Genomic DNA, 16,339 nt, shown 5'->3' with positions numbered 1-16,339 from the left:
ATTCAGACAGAAAACACAATAGAAAAATGGGCAAAAGACCTAAATAGGAATGTCATAAAAGAAGATATCCAACCCTGACCAGTGTGGCTCAATAGTTTGAGCATTGTTTGGTAAAACTAAAGGTTGCCGGTTTGATTCCCAGTCAGGGTATGTGCCTGGGTTGCAGGCCTTGTCCCCAGTTGGTGCTTGTGTGAGAGGCAACCAATCGATGTTTTTTTCCCTTTTTTTCTCCTTCCCTTCCCTTCTTTCTAAAAACAAATAAAATCTTTCTTTCAAAAAGAGGATATCCAGCCCTGGCTCAGTGGATTGAGCACCCGCCTGTAGACCAAAGGGTTGCTGGTTCAATTTCTAGTCAGGGCACATGCTTGGGTTGCAGGCCAGGGACCCAGTGGAGGGCGCACGAGAGTCAACAACACACTGATGTTTCTCTCCCTATCTTTCTCCTTACCTTCCCCCCTCTCTAAAAATAAATAAATGAATAAAATATTTTTTAAAAAAGAAGATATCCAAATGGCCAACAGTCATATGAAAAGGTGCATAACTTCATTACTTATCAAGAAAATGCAAAATAAAACCACAATGCATACAACATACCAAGCAGAATGGCTAAATTGAAAGACAGAAGATACAGAGTACTGGCAAGGATACAGAGCAATTGGAGCTCTCATACACTGTTGGAGTATAAATTGGTAATTACTAAAGCTGAACATATGCATATCCTGTAACCCTGCAATTCAATTCTTGGATATATACGCAACAGAATGTATAAATATGTCACTAGAAGACATGCAAAAGAATGTTCATTGCAGTACTGGAATTGGAAACTACCCAAATGTTAACAGTATTGATGTATTCATGTAATAAGATCCCATGTAGCAATGACAATGAAAAAGTACAGCTATACAAAACAATATGGATAATTCTCATAAAGCATGTTAATTGAAAGAAGCCAAAACAAAAAAGTACATGTTATTTAGCTCCATTTATACAAAGTCCATAAGCAGGAATAGTAATCTATGATGTTGGAAGTCAAGAAGCTGTTTTCCTTGGGAGGGCTGTCATTTGGGGGCACACTGGGGGTTTTCTAGAGGAATGGTAATGTTTTGTTTCTGTTTATACAGGTATGGGTCAATTTGTGAAAATCCGTCTGTTCAATTCTATATGTAAATTATAAAATACAAAGTTTAAAAAGAGAACTATATTTATTAGCCTATGTGTTAGTCCATTTAGGCTGTTATAACAAAATACCATAGACTGGGTGGTTTACAAACAGAAATTTATTTCTCAAAGTTCTGGAGGCTGGAGGTCCAAGATCAGAGCATTGCATGGTTGGGTGAGGGCCTTCTTCGAGGTTACAGAAATGACATCTAGGTCACTGTGTCCTCATGTGGTGAAAGGGGCCTGGGAACTCTGTGGAGTCTCTTTTATAGCACACTAATCTCATCCATGAGACTTCCACCCTCATGACATAGGAATCTCCCAAAAGCCCGGCACCCTGATATCATCACGTTGGGCATTAGCATTTCAACATGGGAATTTTGGGGGGATACAAACATGTAAGCCATAGCTGCCTCTGACACATAAAGTGTATAGATACCTCTCTCATGTTGTGGTCCTATTTTCCTTTAAACTGAGAGTTTCTCAATTATTTCCAGAGATTGAAGTTTTGGAGTGGAAAAATCTCAAAAGAGTTCTAGGGGATGCGGAAGTACAAGGAAGAGAAACAATTCTCTGGTAAGTATAAAGAGATGTGACGGGGATGGTGGGGCTGGGTGGAATTGGCCAAAGATGGGGCGATGGGGACATCTATAATACTGTCAACAATAAAAATAAGGGGGAAAGAAGGGATGTGACATGCTCTAATGTCCAAAACCAAAAGCTGAGCTAAGATAAAATCAAATAAGTCAACTTAGGTAAAAATTAAAATGTCAGACAAGTGCTAGATTTAATATAATCGAGCAGGTCACAATTTTTCAAACTAGTCAATTATATCTTTGTCTCTCAGGGTTGATGGTGAAGGGAATATTAAAATCTCTAAGCAGAAATTTGTGTTTGACTCCCATTACAGTATCCAGCTACATTAAAATAAGGTTTGAGGGATTAAAAGCAGGGCTTTGATGAAGTCTCATATATAATGGGCAGTAAGTATTTATTGAGAGGGAGAGAGAGAGAGAAATAGAGAAGGGGAAAAAGGGGCAAGCAAAACAATTGATAGCATATCGTTCCACTTCTTAAAATCATCACTGGCTTCCCACTGTGTTTGTCACAAAATCCAAGCTACATTCTAATAACCTATAAGGCCTTACATATGGCCTCCATGTACTCTCCAACTTCATCTACATATTATTCTTTTCCTGCTCACTATGCTGCCGGTACACAAGGCTTCTGATTCTTCCTACAACACTTTTGTCCATCTCCCCTTTGCACTTGCTATTCCCCCATCTGTACTGTTCCTAGCCGGTCTCTTTACATACTGGTTCCTTTTCATATTCAGGTCTTAGCTATTATTTCAGCCCTTTAGAGAGGCTTTCTTTGAATAACCTATGTAAACTAATACCTGTCCTACCAACTACTACCTAACACAGTTGTTTTTATTTCTTTCATGGCAGTTTTCACAATCTATAATTACTTAAACAATTTTTTTTTGACTGTCTTTTCCACTTTTCCTCTGAACCACTAAAATGTAAACTCCAGGACAGCAAGAAAGCCTAATGTGTCTTGTTTATTGCTATAACTCTAATGCCTAAATCAGTTCTTGACACACAGCAGACATGCAATGAAGATTTCTGAATAACCAGATGAACTGCTTGTGAAAGCTGAAGATAGATTTATCTACAGGTCCATTTGTAGGTCCATTTGATAATCAGTACTCATGCTTCCAGATCTGTGAATTTGCCTACTTGCTAAAATTTACTTGTAATCCCCAAATCAATACTCCAAGCGCTTGCACAGAGTGGCAGTAAGTTTGCGTCATCAAATGCACATATTTCCAGCTAAGGTCCAGCAAGGCAATGATGTGCCTTCTTGTTTCAGCTTGCATTCCGTAAACATGTGTTGTTTTTTAGTCTATTTGGTGCCGCTCTTTTGCACTTTTATGCTTTTTGTTGGTGATCTCACCATTTAAAATGGCCCCCATGCACAGTGCTGAAGTGCTGTCCTGTGTTCCTAAGCATGAGAAGACTGTACTTTACATAGAAAATAGGTGTCTTATAAATAAGTTTTCTTCTGCCATGAGTTATAGTGCTGTTGGCCGTGAGTCAATGTTAATGACTCAACAACATATATTAAATAAAGTGTCTTTAAACAAAAACACACATGAAACAAGGCTATGTATTGATTGGCTGATGGAACTGTTGTGACCAGAGGCTCTCATGTAGTCCCCTAGGAAGTTCAGTATTCACTAATTCAGTATACACCGTGGCTTTAATGAGAAATTACTATACAGGGGATAAACTATTTTTTCAAACTTATTTTTCAAGTTTGCTTAATGAATACAAAACACTTAAGACAAAACATAGACTCAGAAACAGGTTCTTGAGGGATAAATTAAGAAAGCATTAAGAAATATAAAATTTATTATTAAATCATTATTAATTTGAAGATTTTCCCTACTCATCTGGAAATTTAAGAGTGGCCCCCAGCTTTTACTTTACCTTATGAAACCTATTTAACAGCAAGCATCAAGGCACCTTATCCATTAAAGTCCATTAATATAAACAGTGGAGTTCTCTGTCAACTGTAATTGGCACTTACCGCACTAAAAATCTAGTTATCACATAGTCAGTGCAGGCTTCTTTAATGTGGATTGGTAAATGAGTGCACTGACCAAACACATTAAAGCAACATAAGACTGAATAAATGAAAAGATTAAATAATTATAAAAAAGAAATACTTAAAAGAATTTATATATATAAGTTTAAAAATATTTACCAATAATATTTAAAAAGAGAACTAGAACTTTTTTAGAAAGCATCCTTAGGACATTGACTCAAAGAAGAACACACAGATAATAGTTCTCATGCTATTTTCAACAACTCTCTGTCCTGGATGTTGAAAATCAATTTATTACAAGTTTGTTATCATATTGTTATTATTTCATAATTATTTTGTAAATTATGGAATAAGGCTTTAAACATTTCATCTGTTATTCATCACATTGAGCAGAAAATATTTTCTTTATATTTTTGTTACTTTTACCTTAATACTTGCAATCAACACTTACAAAATATATATTCATACCCTTATATAAAATATTTCTACTTTGAAAGCAAGTATTTTTATTGGTAAGAGTAATACAAAAAATTACTCAAAATAATGTTTAGGTGATTACAAACTTAATTGTGATGAACATTTTCCCAAATTCTGTATTTTGAAGAATAACTTTATTAATTGCATAGTATTCCATCAAATGAGGGAACTATAATTTTTTTTAATTATATTTTATTGATTATGCTATTACAGTTGTCCCACTTCTTCCCTTTGCCCTCCCTCCACCCAGCATCCCCCACTCCCTCAGGCAATCCCCACATCATTGTTCATGTCCACGGTTCAGGCATGTAAGAGGAAACTATAATTTATTTAATCTTTTTTCTTATGGCTAAACAATCAGGTCAGTTCAAATTTTCAATATTATAAATAAAATTGAACAGAACATAGTGTTTAGCATGTACTTCTAATTACTTTCTTAACTTAGATTAATAAATCAAAAGTATATGAACATTTTCCATGGTTCTTCATATATGCTGCCAAACTGTCCTCAAAGTGTAAACCAATTTACACTGCCATCAGCAATGTACAGGAGGTTACAGTTTTAATACTTCATCATCTCTAAGTACTCTATATAGTTTACAATTTGATAGGCAGAATCTCAGGGATTTCATGTGTATTGATTTGATTATTAATACGGTAACCAACCATCCTGATTTGCATGGGACTAAAAGATGCTCAAACTAGGAAAGCCCCAGGAAATTAGAGGGATGAATGGCTCCTTAATTACTAATAAGGTTAGACATCTTTTTATGTGTATTGGTCACTTGTGTTTTATCTTTTGCTTGTGGTCTTTGCTCATTTTATTCCAACTGATAAAAGGCTTAAATCTCAGGTTTTTTACTTTAACTTAATATTATTTTGTAAATATTCTGCCAAGTGTTTTTTACGTAATCATCACACTCAGAATTTTCTGATCATACTCTCCCATTTTAGCATAATTAACTTTTCCTTTATGTAAGGAAATTTAGATGGTAAAATTGTCCTGATTATAAAGATTTCTGCTTATTAAAAAAAGAAAAAAAGATAAAATAAATATTTCTTTTTACCTCCAAATACCACGAGGGAATAACAAAATTCTAAAAGCTAAATGATGAAGAGGATAGTGGTGGTGGTAGTGGATGGCCCAAAAGAGGAACACTGTTAATAACAGCTAGAATTATATATTCTTTTAGTTTAAACCCACAAAAAAATGTTGAATTTGAAGGTATACTTCATTAATTATTTCCCACTATATATGTGTGTATATATATATGTATACACACATACACATACACACACATATATGATAGAAAATAATTTTACTATATGGGTGTGTATGTGTGTATGTGTGTGTATATCGCCTCTAAGTAAAGATGTCCTTACAATACTTACTTAATCAGGCTGCCCAAAAAACTACCATATAAAAAGTAATTATCACTTTCTCTTCATAAAATTCATGCATTTGTTGAAGGACTGTCATTCTAGACCAATTCGTACACCTTTCTCATCAGTCATTTCCTCTTCTTCACATAGCCAGTAAAAAATTTCATTACAAAAGCACTTACCTTGGCTAAGTCAAAAGGTGTTTTGACCTCTACGGTTGTATCAGGTTCAGCAAATGCAGGAACTTCCTGTCTGTTTCTCCCTTTCCGTCTACTCCTCTTTAGCTGGTCTCCTGATCTCTGCCCATCTAAAATTTCTTTAAAGAAGAAAAAATATACATATATGTACATAGATAGTTTGGTGAACTAATAGCTAATAAAGAGAAGGCAATGCTTAATATTTAAAGTCAAGATATGAAGTCAGGCAGGTTTTTAAACTACCTTCTTTCAAACGAGAATTGCATTTAAATCATCATTTAAATGATAAAGACTATTGGCCGGGATTAAGAAGTTAAATTAAAACCTTATATTTCAGGTTGTATAATAATAATGACTTAGATTATGTAGTTTTGTGCTCATCTTTTTTACTGTTTAACTAAATTGTTACTTCTAAATCTGTTTATATTAAAAATGGTCAACATCTACCTTCATCTAGGTATGCACATAACTGAAAAGTGTTTTTTTAACCCATGTATAAATTTTTCAAATTATTCTGAAGTCACATTTATTTCTGCAAATAATATGTGATATTTTCTAAGTTGAAAAAGTCTGCACTAGAATAATACTCACCACAGATTGAGAAGAACTGAATTAAAAATATGTACACATATGACTGTTTAAGTTAGCTGTGAGGAAATACAGAGTGACAGAAAATACCAAGTCCTATAAACCAGCCCTTTACCAATATTTCAAATCATTACTTCATTACATTAACCTAACTCACCGTCTTTTTTGAAGGACTGCTGTAGTGCATCAGAAATAAACTCCTGATCATTCTTTTGCCATTTGTCTACAAGCTCTTCTATGAATTGACCTTTTTTGCCCTCATTTCCCTGAAGGAGGTCAGTAACATATTCTCGTATCTCTTCAGCGCTCTCAATTGACAAAACATACCTCAGGAAGTAAAGATAAAAGTTATTGAAACAAGACTAGCTTACACTATGGTTTTCAATATTCATAACAAGAGATGAAGGTAGTAAAAACCAGTAATAAATCCATTCGAGTCTTTACTTTGAGTCAAGTTCTACCCTAGATGCTAGGGTTATAAATTTGATTAGGACAAAGACCCTGACCTCGAGCAGTTCATAATATAAACTGTGTACAAACTTCCTAAATCAAATCAGGGTTTGGAGTATAGGCTTATGGGGCTATCCTTAACACAGGAATACTTTCTTTTAAAATTTTTATTAAAGTACAGGTGGCAGAATACTTTCTATAATTACATATCTGCAAGTATTATATTTCCTAGGAACAATAAAAATGACTTAATTTCTATATTGCAAAATCTTAAAATATTCACAAAAAATATGAATATATACTAAAATCTAACCAGTTAATGATTTAACATTCTTAAAAATTATAAATCTTGCCCTGGCTGGTGTGGCCCAATGGACCGAGCATCAGCCTGTGAACTGAAGGTTTGCCGGTTCGATTCCCAGTCAGGGCGCATGCCTGCCTTGTGGGCCAGGTGCCCATTTGGGGGCATACGAGAGGCAACTAATCGATGAATCTCTTGCACATTGATGTTTCTCTCCCTCTTTCTCCCTCCCTTCCCCTCTCTGGGAATAAATAAATAAAATCTTTTTAAAAAATTATATATCAAGGCCCCTGGCTGGGTGGCTCAGTTAGTTGGAACATTGTTCCATACACCAAAAGGTTGCTGATTCAATCCCCAATTGGGTCACATAAGGGAGGCAACTGACTGATGTTTCTCTCTCACATTGATGTTTCTCTCTCTCTTCTCTCTAAAAAAAATGGCCACAAAAAAAGTCATACAATTGTCTCATTATCGGTAGACATCATTTTCAGGACTTCTATAGTTTAATCGACTTGATCCCCAAACTTACTAGCCCTCATCAAAAAAATCTATTGTTACCAAGGACTCACAGAGCTTCAAGGAACCTCAAAGAATCATTTAACTCTGGAGTATTCAAACCACTAGGGAAGTACTTAAAGAGGTCCAGAAACATTTGAATAAATGTCATTTTTACTATTTAATAAAGAACATACACCCAAATGTATTACTTACCACTTCTTATCAAAATAGACAACCAAAACATGAACTAATATAGATAGATGGCCAAAATTTACTTTGTAAAATCTGTGTACAGATCTTAATGTCTCATAAATTTGTCATTGATTAGGGAGGTAAGAACTCTATACTGGGGTTTTGTTTTGTTTTTTAGTTCAGGCCAGTCAAGTCAAATTATTCATATTACCAGATAACTACAGTACACCTGGGTAATTCTCAAATACCAGGCAAGGCACAGTGATTTACATAGCAAATGCTTTCATCATGGCATTATAGGTTGTTATGCAATAACTAGTAAAAACCAACTGGTTCGAATAGCATTATATTATAAGTAGCTTTAGTGCTTATTTTAAGTATTGAATAATTCCTAACTCATATTTATGAATTTTTAAAAATACAAGCAGGACCCTGACCAGTGTGGCTCAGTTGGTTGGGAATTGGCCCGCAAAGCTAAAGGTTGCTGGTTTAATTCCCAGTCAGGGCACATGTCTGGGTTGCAGGTTTGGTATACCCTGGTCATTCAGAGCACATATAAGAGGTAGCCGATTGATGTTTCTCTCTCACAGCAATCTTCTCTCCCCCTCTTTCTCTCTCCCTCCCCCTCTCTCCAAGAATAAATAAACAAAATCTTTTTTAAAAAATGCAAGCAGGTGTTTAGCCATACTTAGTGCTTTAATTTTAAATTTCAGATCACTCCTCTTTCAAGGGAGTGGATAAGTTTAACAGAAAAAAATCTAAGGCTGCAAAATAAGCTTTTAAATCACAATCTATGAGAATTAGCATTTTCCTGATGCTGTGTAGGCAGACAAAATACAATTGGATTCAGAGACTGAGAAGACTGCCCTAATCCATACTCCATGGTTGACCCATCAAAAGCAGTCCCAATATTTTTTAATTGAATGACTTGTTTGGTATGTTGCAAAAAAAAAAAAAAAAAGTCTCATTATTCCAACTGACAACATTTCTATTGCTTTAAAAAATGTTTGAAAAACTACTTACCCAGATCTTGTCCTCAACCAAGGGTAAAACTAAGCCATACAATTTGGCTGGGGTTTTGGGTTGGTTTGATTTTGATAAATCTATTCCAGTGTTTAAAAAAATCCTTTAATACATGCTCTCTTAACTCTCTCTTTGCTAATAAGTCTATTTTCTCCTAAACTCAGAAACTCACCTTACTTCCTACAAAAGCCCTAGAATTGCAACTCTGGTTTCAGCATCAAGGAAAAAGGAATCAAATCAAGGAACACAGGTTCCCTGATCAAGACCAACTTTTGTGGAAGTTTCTCCTTCTCACCTGTACACTGCACCTCCACCTAGCCATTCTTTAGTTCTCAGGGTGAAAGTCACCCCTTTCCGTAAACCTTGAAGTTTCTCATATCTTTAGACAGTCCTTTACTCAGTGCTCCCACAACACCCTGAATTTTCCCCACCTGAGGACTCATCAACCAACCAGAATTCGATTGTAGCAATTTCTCTGATGCTCCAGTACCTGGCTGGTAGTAGCGCAACAAATATTTGTTAAATCAACTGAAAACAGATATTATGTCAGCGTCTCCACTTCATAAAAATCATAAAAGTATAAGATAAGCTGTACTAGTTAGTCAGTTTATAGATGAGGAAACTAAGGTATAGAGGGGGAGATTAAGTTGCCCAAGGTTCCAAAACTAGTAAGTGACAATAGAAAATAGAACCTGGGTCTCCTGAGTCAGGAGCAATTTGCTTCGTTATCACGCCGCCCCCATTTAAATCCTAGGTCCTATTTGATACAACCCAGTTCGGGCAAACTAGAATGTTCCAGAGTAAGGCATTTCTGAAATGACAATTTGGCTTGCCTCTTCTCTCTAGAATCTATATGGCAACTGACTCCCAGGATACTCTTACAAGTTCTAATTACAGGAATGTGGCGTTTCCATAGGAAACAAGGCCCCTTCGGGCGATTGTGGAACTTGACACCCTACTCCAGAGACTAAACTATTAAGACCAAAGGTCAAAATTCGGCGCCTAGAGACGAACAGCAGGCATCTAATCACATTACTTCATTTTCATTAACTTTTTAGTCCTCCCTGCTTCCCGGTTCCCTCAGCCAGATCACATCCCAAACCTCCTTCCCGCCTCGGACCCGAACCGGTCGTACTGCATGATTTCCTCGCTGACATCCAAGCCAAAAGTTTTCCGTAACTGCTGGGTACACCAGCCCACCAGCTGCTCTCTGGACGCCGCCCCAGCCACCGCCATTTTCCCCTGCCGGAACCAGCTGTGCTGAGAAAGCCACGAGTACTGCGACGGACTCGTTCCCGTCGCAACACCAACTTCGCTTACTCAGGTTCCGCCACGCGGCACCGCCCCGCGCGGTTGCCAAGGCCTCAGCACGATCCCTCCCACCTCTGCCGGCTCCTCCCACTTCCCGCTGAGGGTAGCATTTACTCGGGTATCAGAGGATCTGCGTGTGATTCCTCCGCGCCGTCAGTCGTGGGGCTTGGAAGTGAGGAATTCTGTTGAGAAGACAATATAAATACCTATGAAAACTACATCTTAAGAAACACAAAACTATAACCCGTAATCTGAAGGGTCATTTTTTTTTAATTTTTCAGGGGCTAATTTTAAATTGTCTGGTTTTATGTAAAACATTTAAAATAATATTTGGAAGCTAGAGTAAAACACTACAAGGGTTTGCTCTAGTAGTAGTGACGTTGTTAGTACCGCTCCCTCTTACCCCCGCCGTAGTCTAATAATAATAGATTCACGTTGCTAAAACTTCTTGCTATTTAATTTTTTGAGTCAGATATTTTCCAGGATGGCCGAGACAATTCAGTCAACTCGGGAAGGGGAACTTTTTATAAAACAGTTGTTGGGATACGGCTTTGAAGACCTTCCACATGAAGTCTCTGTAGTGATTAAGAAGTTGAAATTATGTATTTCAACCCAACATGACCAGATTTAAAGGTTTTTTGCCTTTCCGTAATCCACTGTGGACTGGGAAAAAATTAACCAGACTTTTATGAACAGCATAATGTCTTCTGATATATTTAATCAATAAATTTAATTGGATGACTTTGTTTTATGTTTATAGGTTCTCCATTTCCATTAGGCTATTTAGACTAAGTAATTACATTAACTGGTTGCTGTTTCATCTTTTTATGCTAATGTTTTTATTGACATAAACAATCAAAATCGTAAGTTTATTGATTTATATTGAGCTTAGATGGTCTGTTATTAACTTGTTATTAATGTGATTTTCTAGCTTAAAAATGCTCTGTGAGTATTCACTAATAGTGGGTACAAGTTTTGTTTCTTCATAAAAATCCTCCACATTTAATACTAATTGTAACATGTCAAATAGTTTACCTGTTTCTTTATCTGTTCACAACTAAAGTACTAACTTTTTGCCCTGGCTGGTGTGGCTCAGTGGATTGAGCACCCACCGGCATCCCAAAGGGTCGCCAGTTTAATTCCCAGGCAGAGCACATGCCTGTGTAGCAGGCCAGGTCCCCAGTGAGGGTCATGTGAGAGATAACCACACATTAATGTTTCTCTCCCTCTCTTTCTCCCTCCCTTCCCCTCCGTCTAAAAATAAATAAATAAATCTTTAAAAAAATAAAATTAATAAAATATTAACTTCTTGAAGACAGAGTATGACTTCAGTTTTTTTTACAGTAAAACTTACTACATCATACATATTATGATGAAATTACTAGGTCCTCAAGAATAAAATATTTTCTGCACAGGGCATGTTAAGGTTTGTGATCTCTAGTTTGTAATGACTGTAATATAATGTAATGCCATTTACAATCATTACTATGTATTAAAATACATTTCTGGGAGAACCAAGATGGCGGCGTCGGTAGACACACTGCGCCTCCTCGCACAACCAGAACTGACAGAGAATTGAACAGCAAGGGGGACCGACACCAAGGAAATAGAAAATAAACATTCATCCAGACTGGTAGGAGGGGCGGAGACGGGCACCGGGTTGGAGAGGACTCGCGTGGCTGTGGCGGGACTGAGACTGGCGGAGTGTGGGACAAAAGGCGCAGGCAGTCCGAGCACCAGCAGACCCTGCGGCCCCACATTTGCACAGATAAACCCAGAAGGCCGGACTCAGAGTGGCGGAGAACGGGGCAGGCAGAGTGGCGGGTAGCACCCTTCGGCACCACATTCGCCCACAGATAAACCGGACAAACGGCGGGCAGCGAAGCAGACCGCGCAACCCAGGGCTCCAGCTCGGGGAAATAAAGCCTCAAACCTCTGATTGAAAACGCCCCTGGGGGTTGGGGAGGCAGCAGGAGAGACTCCCAGCCTCACAGGAGAGGTTGTTGGAGAGACCCACAGGGGCCTAGAGTGTGCACAGGCCCACTTACTCGGGAACCAGCACCAGAGTGGCCCAGTTTGATTGTGGGTATTGGAGTGTAAGATTGAAATCCGGAGGAGAGTGAAGAGGGCGCCATTGCTCCCACTCGGCCCCTCCCCCACGTACAGCGTCACAACGCAGCGACCAGCATTACCCCACCCCGGTGAACACCTAAGGCTCCACCCCTTAAAGTAACAGACGCTCCAAGGCAAACAAACAACAACAAAAAAAGGCCCAAATGACAGAACACTTCAAAGCTCCAGAAAAAATACAACTAATCCACGAAGAGATAGCCAACCTATCGGATGCACAGTTCAAAGCACTGGTTATCAAGATGCTCACACAATTGGTTGAATCTGTTCGAAAAACAGATGAAAAAATGAAGCCTATGCTAAGAGAAACAAAGGAAAATGTACAGGGAATCAATAGTGATGCGAAGGAAACTGGGACTCAAATCAACGGTGTGGAGCAGAATGAAGAAACAAACATCCAACCAGAAAAGAATGAAGAAACAAGAACTTGGAAAAATGAGGAGAGGCTTAGGAACCTCCAGGACACCTTGAAACGTTCCAACATCCGAATTATAGGGGTGCCAGAAGGAGAAGAGGAAGAACAAAAAATTGAAAACTTATTTGAACAAATAATGGAGAACTTCCCCAATCTGGCAAAGGAAATAGACTTCCGGGAAGTCCAGGAAGCTCAGAGAGTCCCAAAGAAGCTGGACCCAAGGAGGAACACACCAAGGCACATCATAATTACATTACCCAAGATTAAACGCAAGGACTTACATCCAAGATTAATGTATCCAGCAAAGCTATCATTTAGAATGTAAGGGAAGATAAAGTGCTTCTCAGATAAGGTCAAGTTAAAGAAGCTCATCATCACCAAGCCCTTATTATATGAAATGTTAAAGGGAGTTACCTAAGAAAAAGAAGATCAAAGATAGGAACAGTAAAAATGACAGCAAACTCACAGTTACTAACCACCACACATAAAACAAAAACGAGAGCAAACTAGGCAAACAACTAGAACATGAGGGTTGTCAATAAGGGAGTGGGAGGGGGAGAGGGGGGTAAAGGTACAGAGAATAAGTAGCATAGATGATAGGTGGAAAATAGACAGGGGGAGGGTAAAAATAGTGTAGGAAATGTAGAAGCCAAAGAACTTAGAAGTATGACCCATGGACATGAACTATGGGGGGGGGGAATGTGGGAGGGAGGGGGGTGGGCAGGATGGAGTGGGGTGGGGGGGGATGGGACAACTGTAATAGCATAATCAATAAATATATTTAAAAAAAATACATTTCTGAAAAAATAAAGTAAAATACATTTCTGCCTAAGCAAAGCAAGCACATCTATTTAAAATGACCTAAAAATATTCTTTCATATACTCTTAGGAATAAATTATTCATATATACTATGATTTTTCTTACTGTCCTAGGCCTTTGAATGGTCAGATTCACACCACAGAACTCTGTGTTTTTTTATAACTTTAAAGGAGAAGCACTTCCTCAAGGCAAACATTTAAATTAAGAATTTTTACTAGTGATCACTGCTCTTTTCCTATTTTTTTACTCTAAAATGTGTCCTTCCCGATCACAATTGGTATTAAAAAGAAAAACATACATGCACAGCTGTAGTAATATGTCCAGGGGTGTCCAAATGTGGCCCATGAGCCATATGTGTTCCAGGATGGCTATGAATGCACCCCAAAACAAAATCGCAAATTTAATCAAAACAGTATGAGATTAAAATTTTTTTTTAATTTTAATTTTTTATTGTTATTCAATAGATTTTTTTGTGTGTGATTACGTGTCACAATGTATTTAATGTGTGGTCCAAGACAACTCTTCTTTCAGTGTGGCCCAGAGACGCCAAAAGGTTGGACACCCCCGGCTGTAGACTATCCTTGTGTGCAAAAGTATATTTGCAATTCTTTGCAGCCAGGAGAAAAACCAAACAGATTCTCTATAAAGTTCTAATTTCTGCAGGGATCTGGGATATGAGTTCATATTAAGTAAGTCAGGTCTTTGTAGAAGCCACTTGAATTTAAAAGGAAATAATGTGTATGGAAGAACCATTGTTTATTGAGAGGAGCATGATGACAAATAACAAAGGAATATACCCTGGGGCTTGTTGATTTTTCTGATAGGAATTTGGCTCTAATCTTAGAGTCCAAGGTTTAGACAAAGCTACAAGTAATTTTCAATACAATTCCTATTATAATGCTATTATAATGCTAATTTCACTGGTCTAGATTATTTAATTCTAAAACACAAAGTAGTTGTTGATTCTGTTACAGTACTTAGAAGTTCCAAAAATTCAAACATAATTTATTGGAGAAGATCAATGCTGTGCTTACTCTTTCAGGGTTACTTTTCAAGTGAGCATTTAACAAAATCCCAAAGCAAGCTCATCTGATGTTTTATGCATGGTGTTCAGAGAGTGAAAATCATTCCCCAGGGGGATTGTGACTAATTAGAAGATAAGCACAGGGATAGAAAATAGTTATGAGCTCCTATTTTAGAATTATGCTGTCTGCCAGAGATGTACTGTAAGCACATTTGGCATGTTTTTTAAACAACTCTGGGACTATACAGGTCTCGAGAAGACATTAATTTTTCTTTTATGTGTGTCTGTATATACAGTTCATTGTTTTTTTCCCTTAGGTTTACAGCATCCTAAAAATGTAAAAAAACAAAACAAAACCGTATAAGTAAATTGTATTAGTTTCCTTTTCTCCCATTCCGTAGAATTGTTTTTAGTTAGGGACGCCGTGGAGTGCGTTTCTGCATGAAGTCTTAAAAGTTCTATTTATGTTGATTTGCATGAAAAAGTCCGCTTTATTTCAGGATTCACTTCCAGGAGTCAATCACTATGGATTTAACCCCTGAGGTAACTTTTAAACGCTCACTTGAAAAGTAACCCTGAAAGAGTAAGCACAGCATTGATCTTCTCCAATAAATTATGTTTGAATTTTTGGAACTTCTAAGTACTGTAACAGAATCAACAACTACTTTGTGTTTTAGGAATTACATAATCTAGACCAGTGAAATTAGCATTATAAATAAGCATTATAATAGGAATTGTATTGAAAATTGCTTGTTGATTTTTCTGATAGGAATTTGGCTCTAATCTTAGAGTCCAAGGGTTATAGACAAAGCTACAAGTAATTTTCAATACAATTCCTATTATAATGCTATTATAATGGCAAATTTCACTGGTCTAGATTATTTAATTCTAAAACACAAAGTAGTTGTTGATTCTGTTACAGTACTTAGAAGTTCCAAAAATTCAGACATAATTTATTGGAGAAGATCAATGCTGTGCTTACTCTTTCAGGGTTACTTTTCAAGTGAGCATTTAACAAAATCCCAAAGCAAGCTCATCTGATGTTTTATGCATGGTGTTCAGAGAGTGAAAATCATTCCCCAGGGGGGATTGTGACTAATTAGAAGATAAGCACAGGGATAAAAATAGTTATGAGCTCCTATTTTAGAATTATGCTGTCTGCCAGAGATGTACTGTAAGCACATTGGCATGTTTTTAAACAACTCTGGGACTATACAGGTCTCGAGAAGACATTAATTTTTCTTTTATGTGTGTCTGTATATACAGTTCATTGTTTTTTTCCCTTAGGTTTACAGCATCCTAAAAATGTAAAAAAACAAAACAAAACCGTATAAGTAAATTGTATTAGTTTCCTTTTCCTCCCATTCCGTAGAATTGTTTTTAGGTTAGGGACGCCGTGGAGTGGCGTTTCCTGCATGAAGTCTTAAAAAGTTCTATTTATGTTGATTTGCATGAAAAAGTCCGCTTTATTTCAGGATTCACTTCCAGGAGTCAATCACTATGGATTTAAACCCTGAGGGTAACTTTTAAACGAGCGGGTAGAATTCTCTTTTTTTGCTGGGTTTTTCTTTTCAGGGCAGGCACATTTGTCTACTTCAAAAGCCTTAGCACCCACACACGGCACACTGAGGAAAGCACCCCAGCACCGCCCATCTTGGGGGGCGGGGCACAAATCACAAGCTTCCGCGAGTTGATGGCCGTGTCGGCACTGTGCCAAGCTCCTGACTCCGTGCTCACTGTGACGCTGGCAATTGGTTGC

At 37.4% G+C, this 16,339-nt stretch overlaps 1 protein-coding gene across 4 annotated transcripts in view; it reads right to left on the bottom strand.

Annotated features, from left to right (window-relative positions):
* Nucleotides 1-10,169, bottom strand: part of TRIP4 (thyroid hormone receptor interactor 4) — a 57,127-nt gene extending 46,958 nt beyond the window's left edge. For all 4 annotated transcript variants that reach the window (XM_024567566.3, XM_024567567.3, XM_045201178.2 and 1 more), the window contains exons 1-3: nt 10,016-10,169; nt 6,574-6,743; nt 5,814-5,947 (exon numbers count right to left, since the gene is read on the bottom strand). In XM_024567566.3, coding sequence (XP_024423334.1) covers nt 5,814-5,947; nt 6,574-6,743; nt 10,016-10,116 — 405 coding nt within the window. In that variant the 5' untranslated portion in view covers nt 10,117-10,169. The remainder of the gene's footprint in view (nt 1-5,813; nt 5,948-6,573; nt 6,744-10,015) is intronic.
* Between the last annotated feature and the right edge of the window lie 6,170 nt (nt 10,170-16,339).

The sequence above is a fragment of the Desmodus rotundus genome, chromosome 7 (genome assembly GCF_022682495.2).
Source record: "Desmodus rotundus isolate HL8 chromosome 7, HLdesRot8A.1, whole genome shotgun sequence".
Taxonomy (NCBI): Eukaryota; Metazoa; Chordata; class Mammalia; order Chiroptera; family Phyllostomidae; genus Desmodus; species Desmodus rotundus.
The sequence above is the reverse complement of the archived record's forward strand: the minus strand, read 5'-3'. Positions and strand labels throughout refer to the sequence as shown.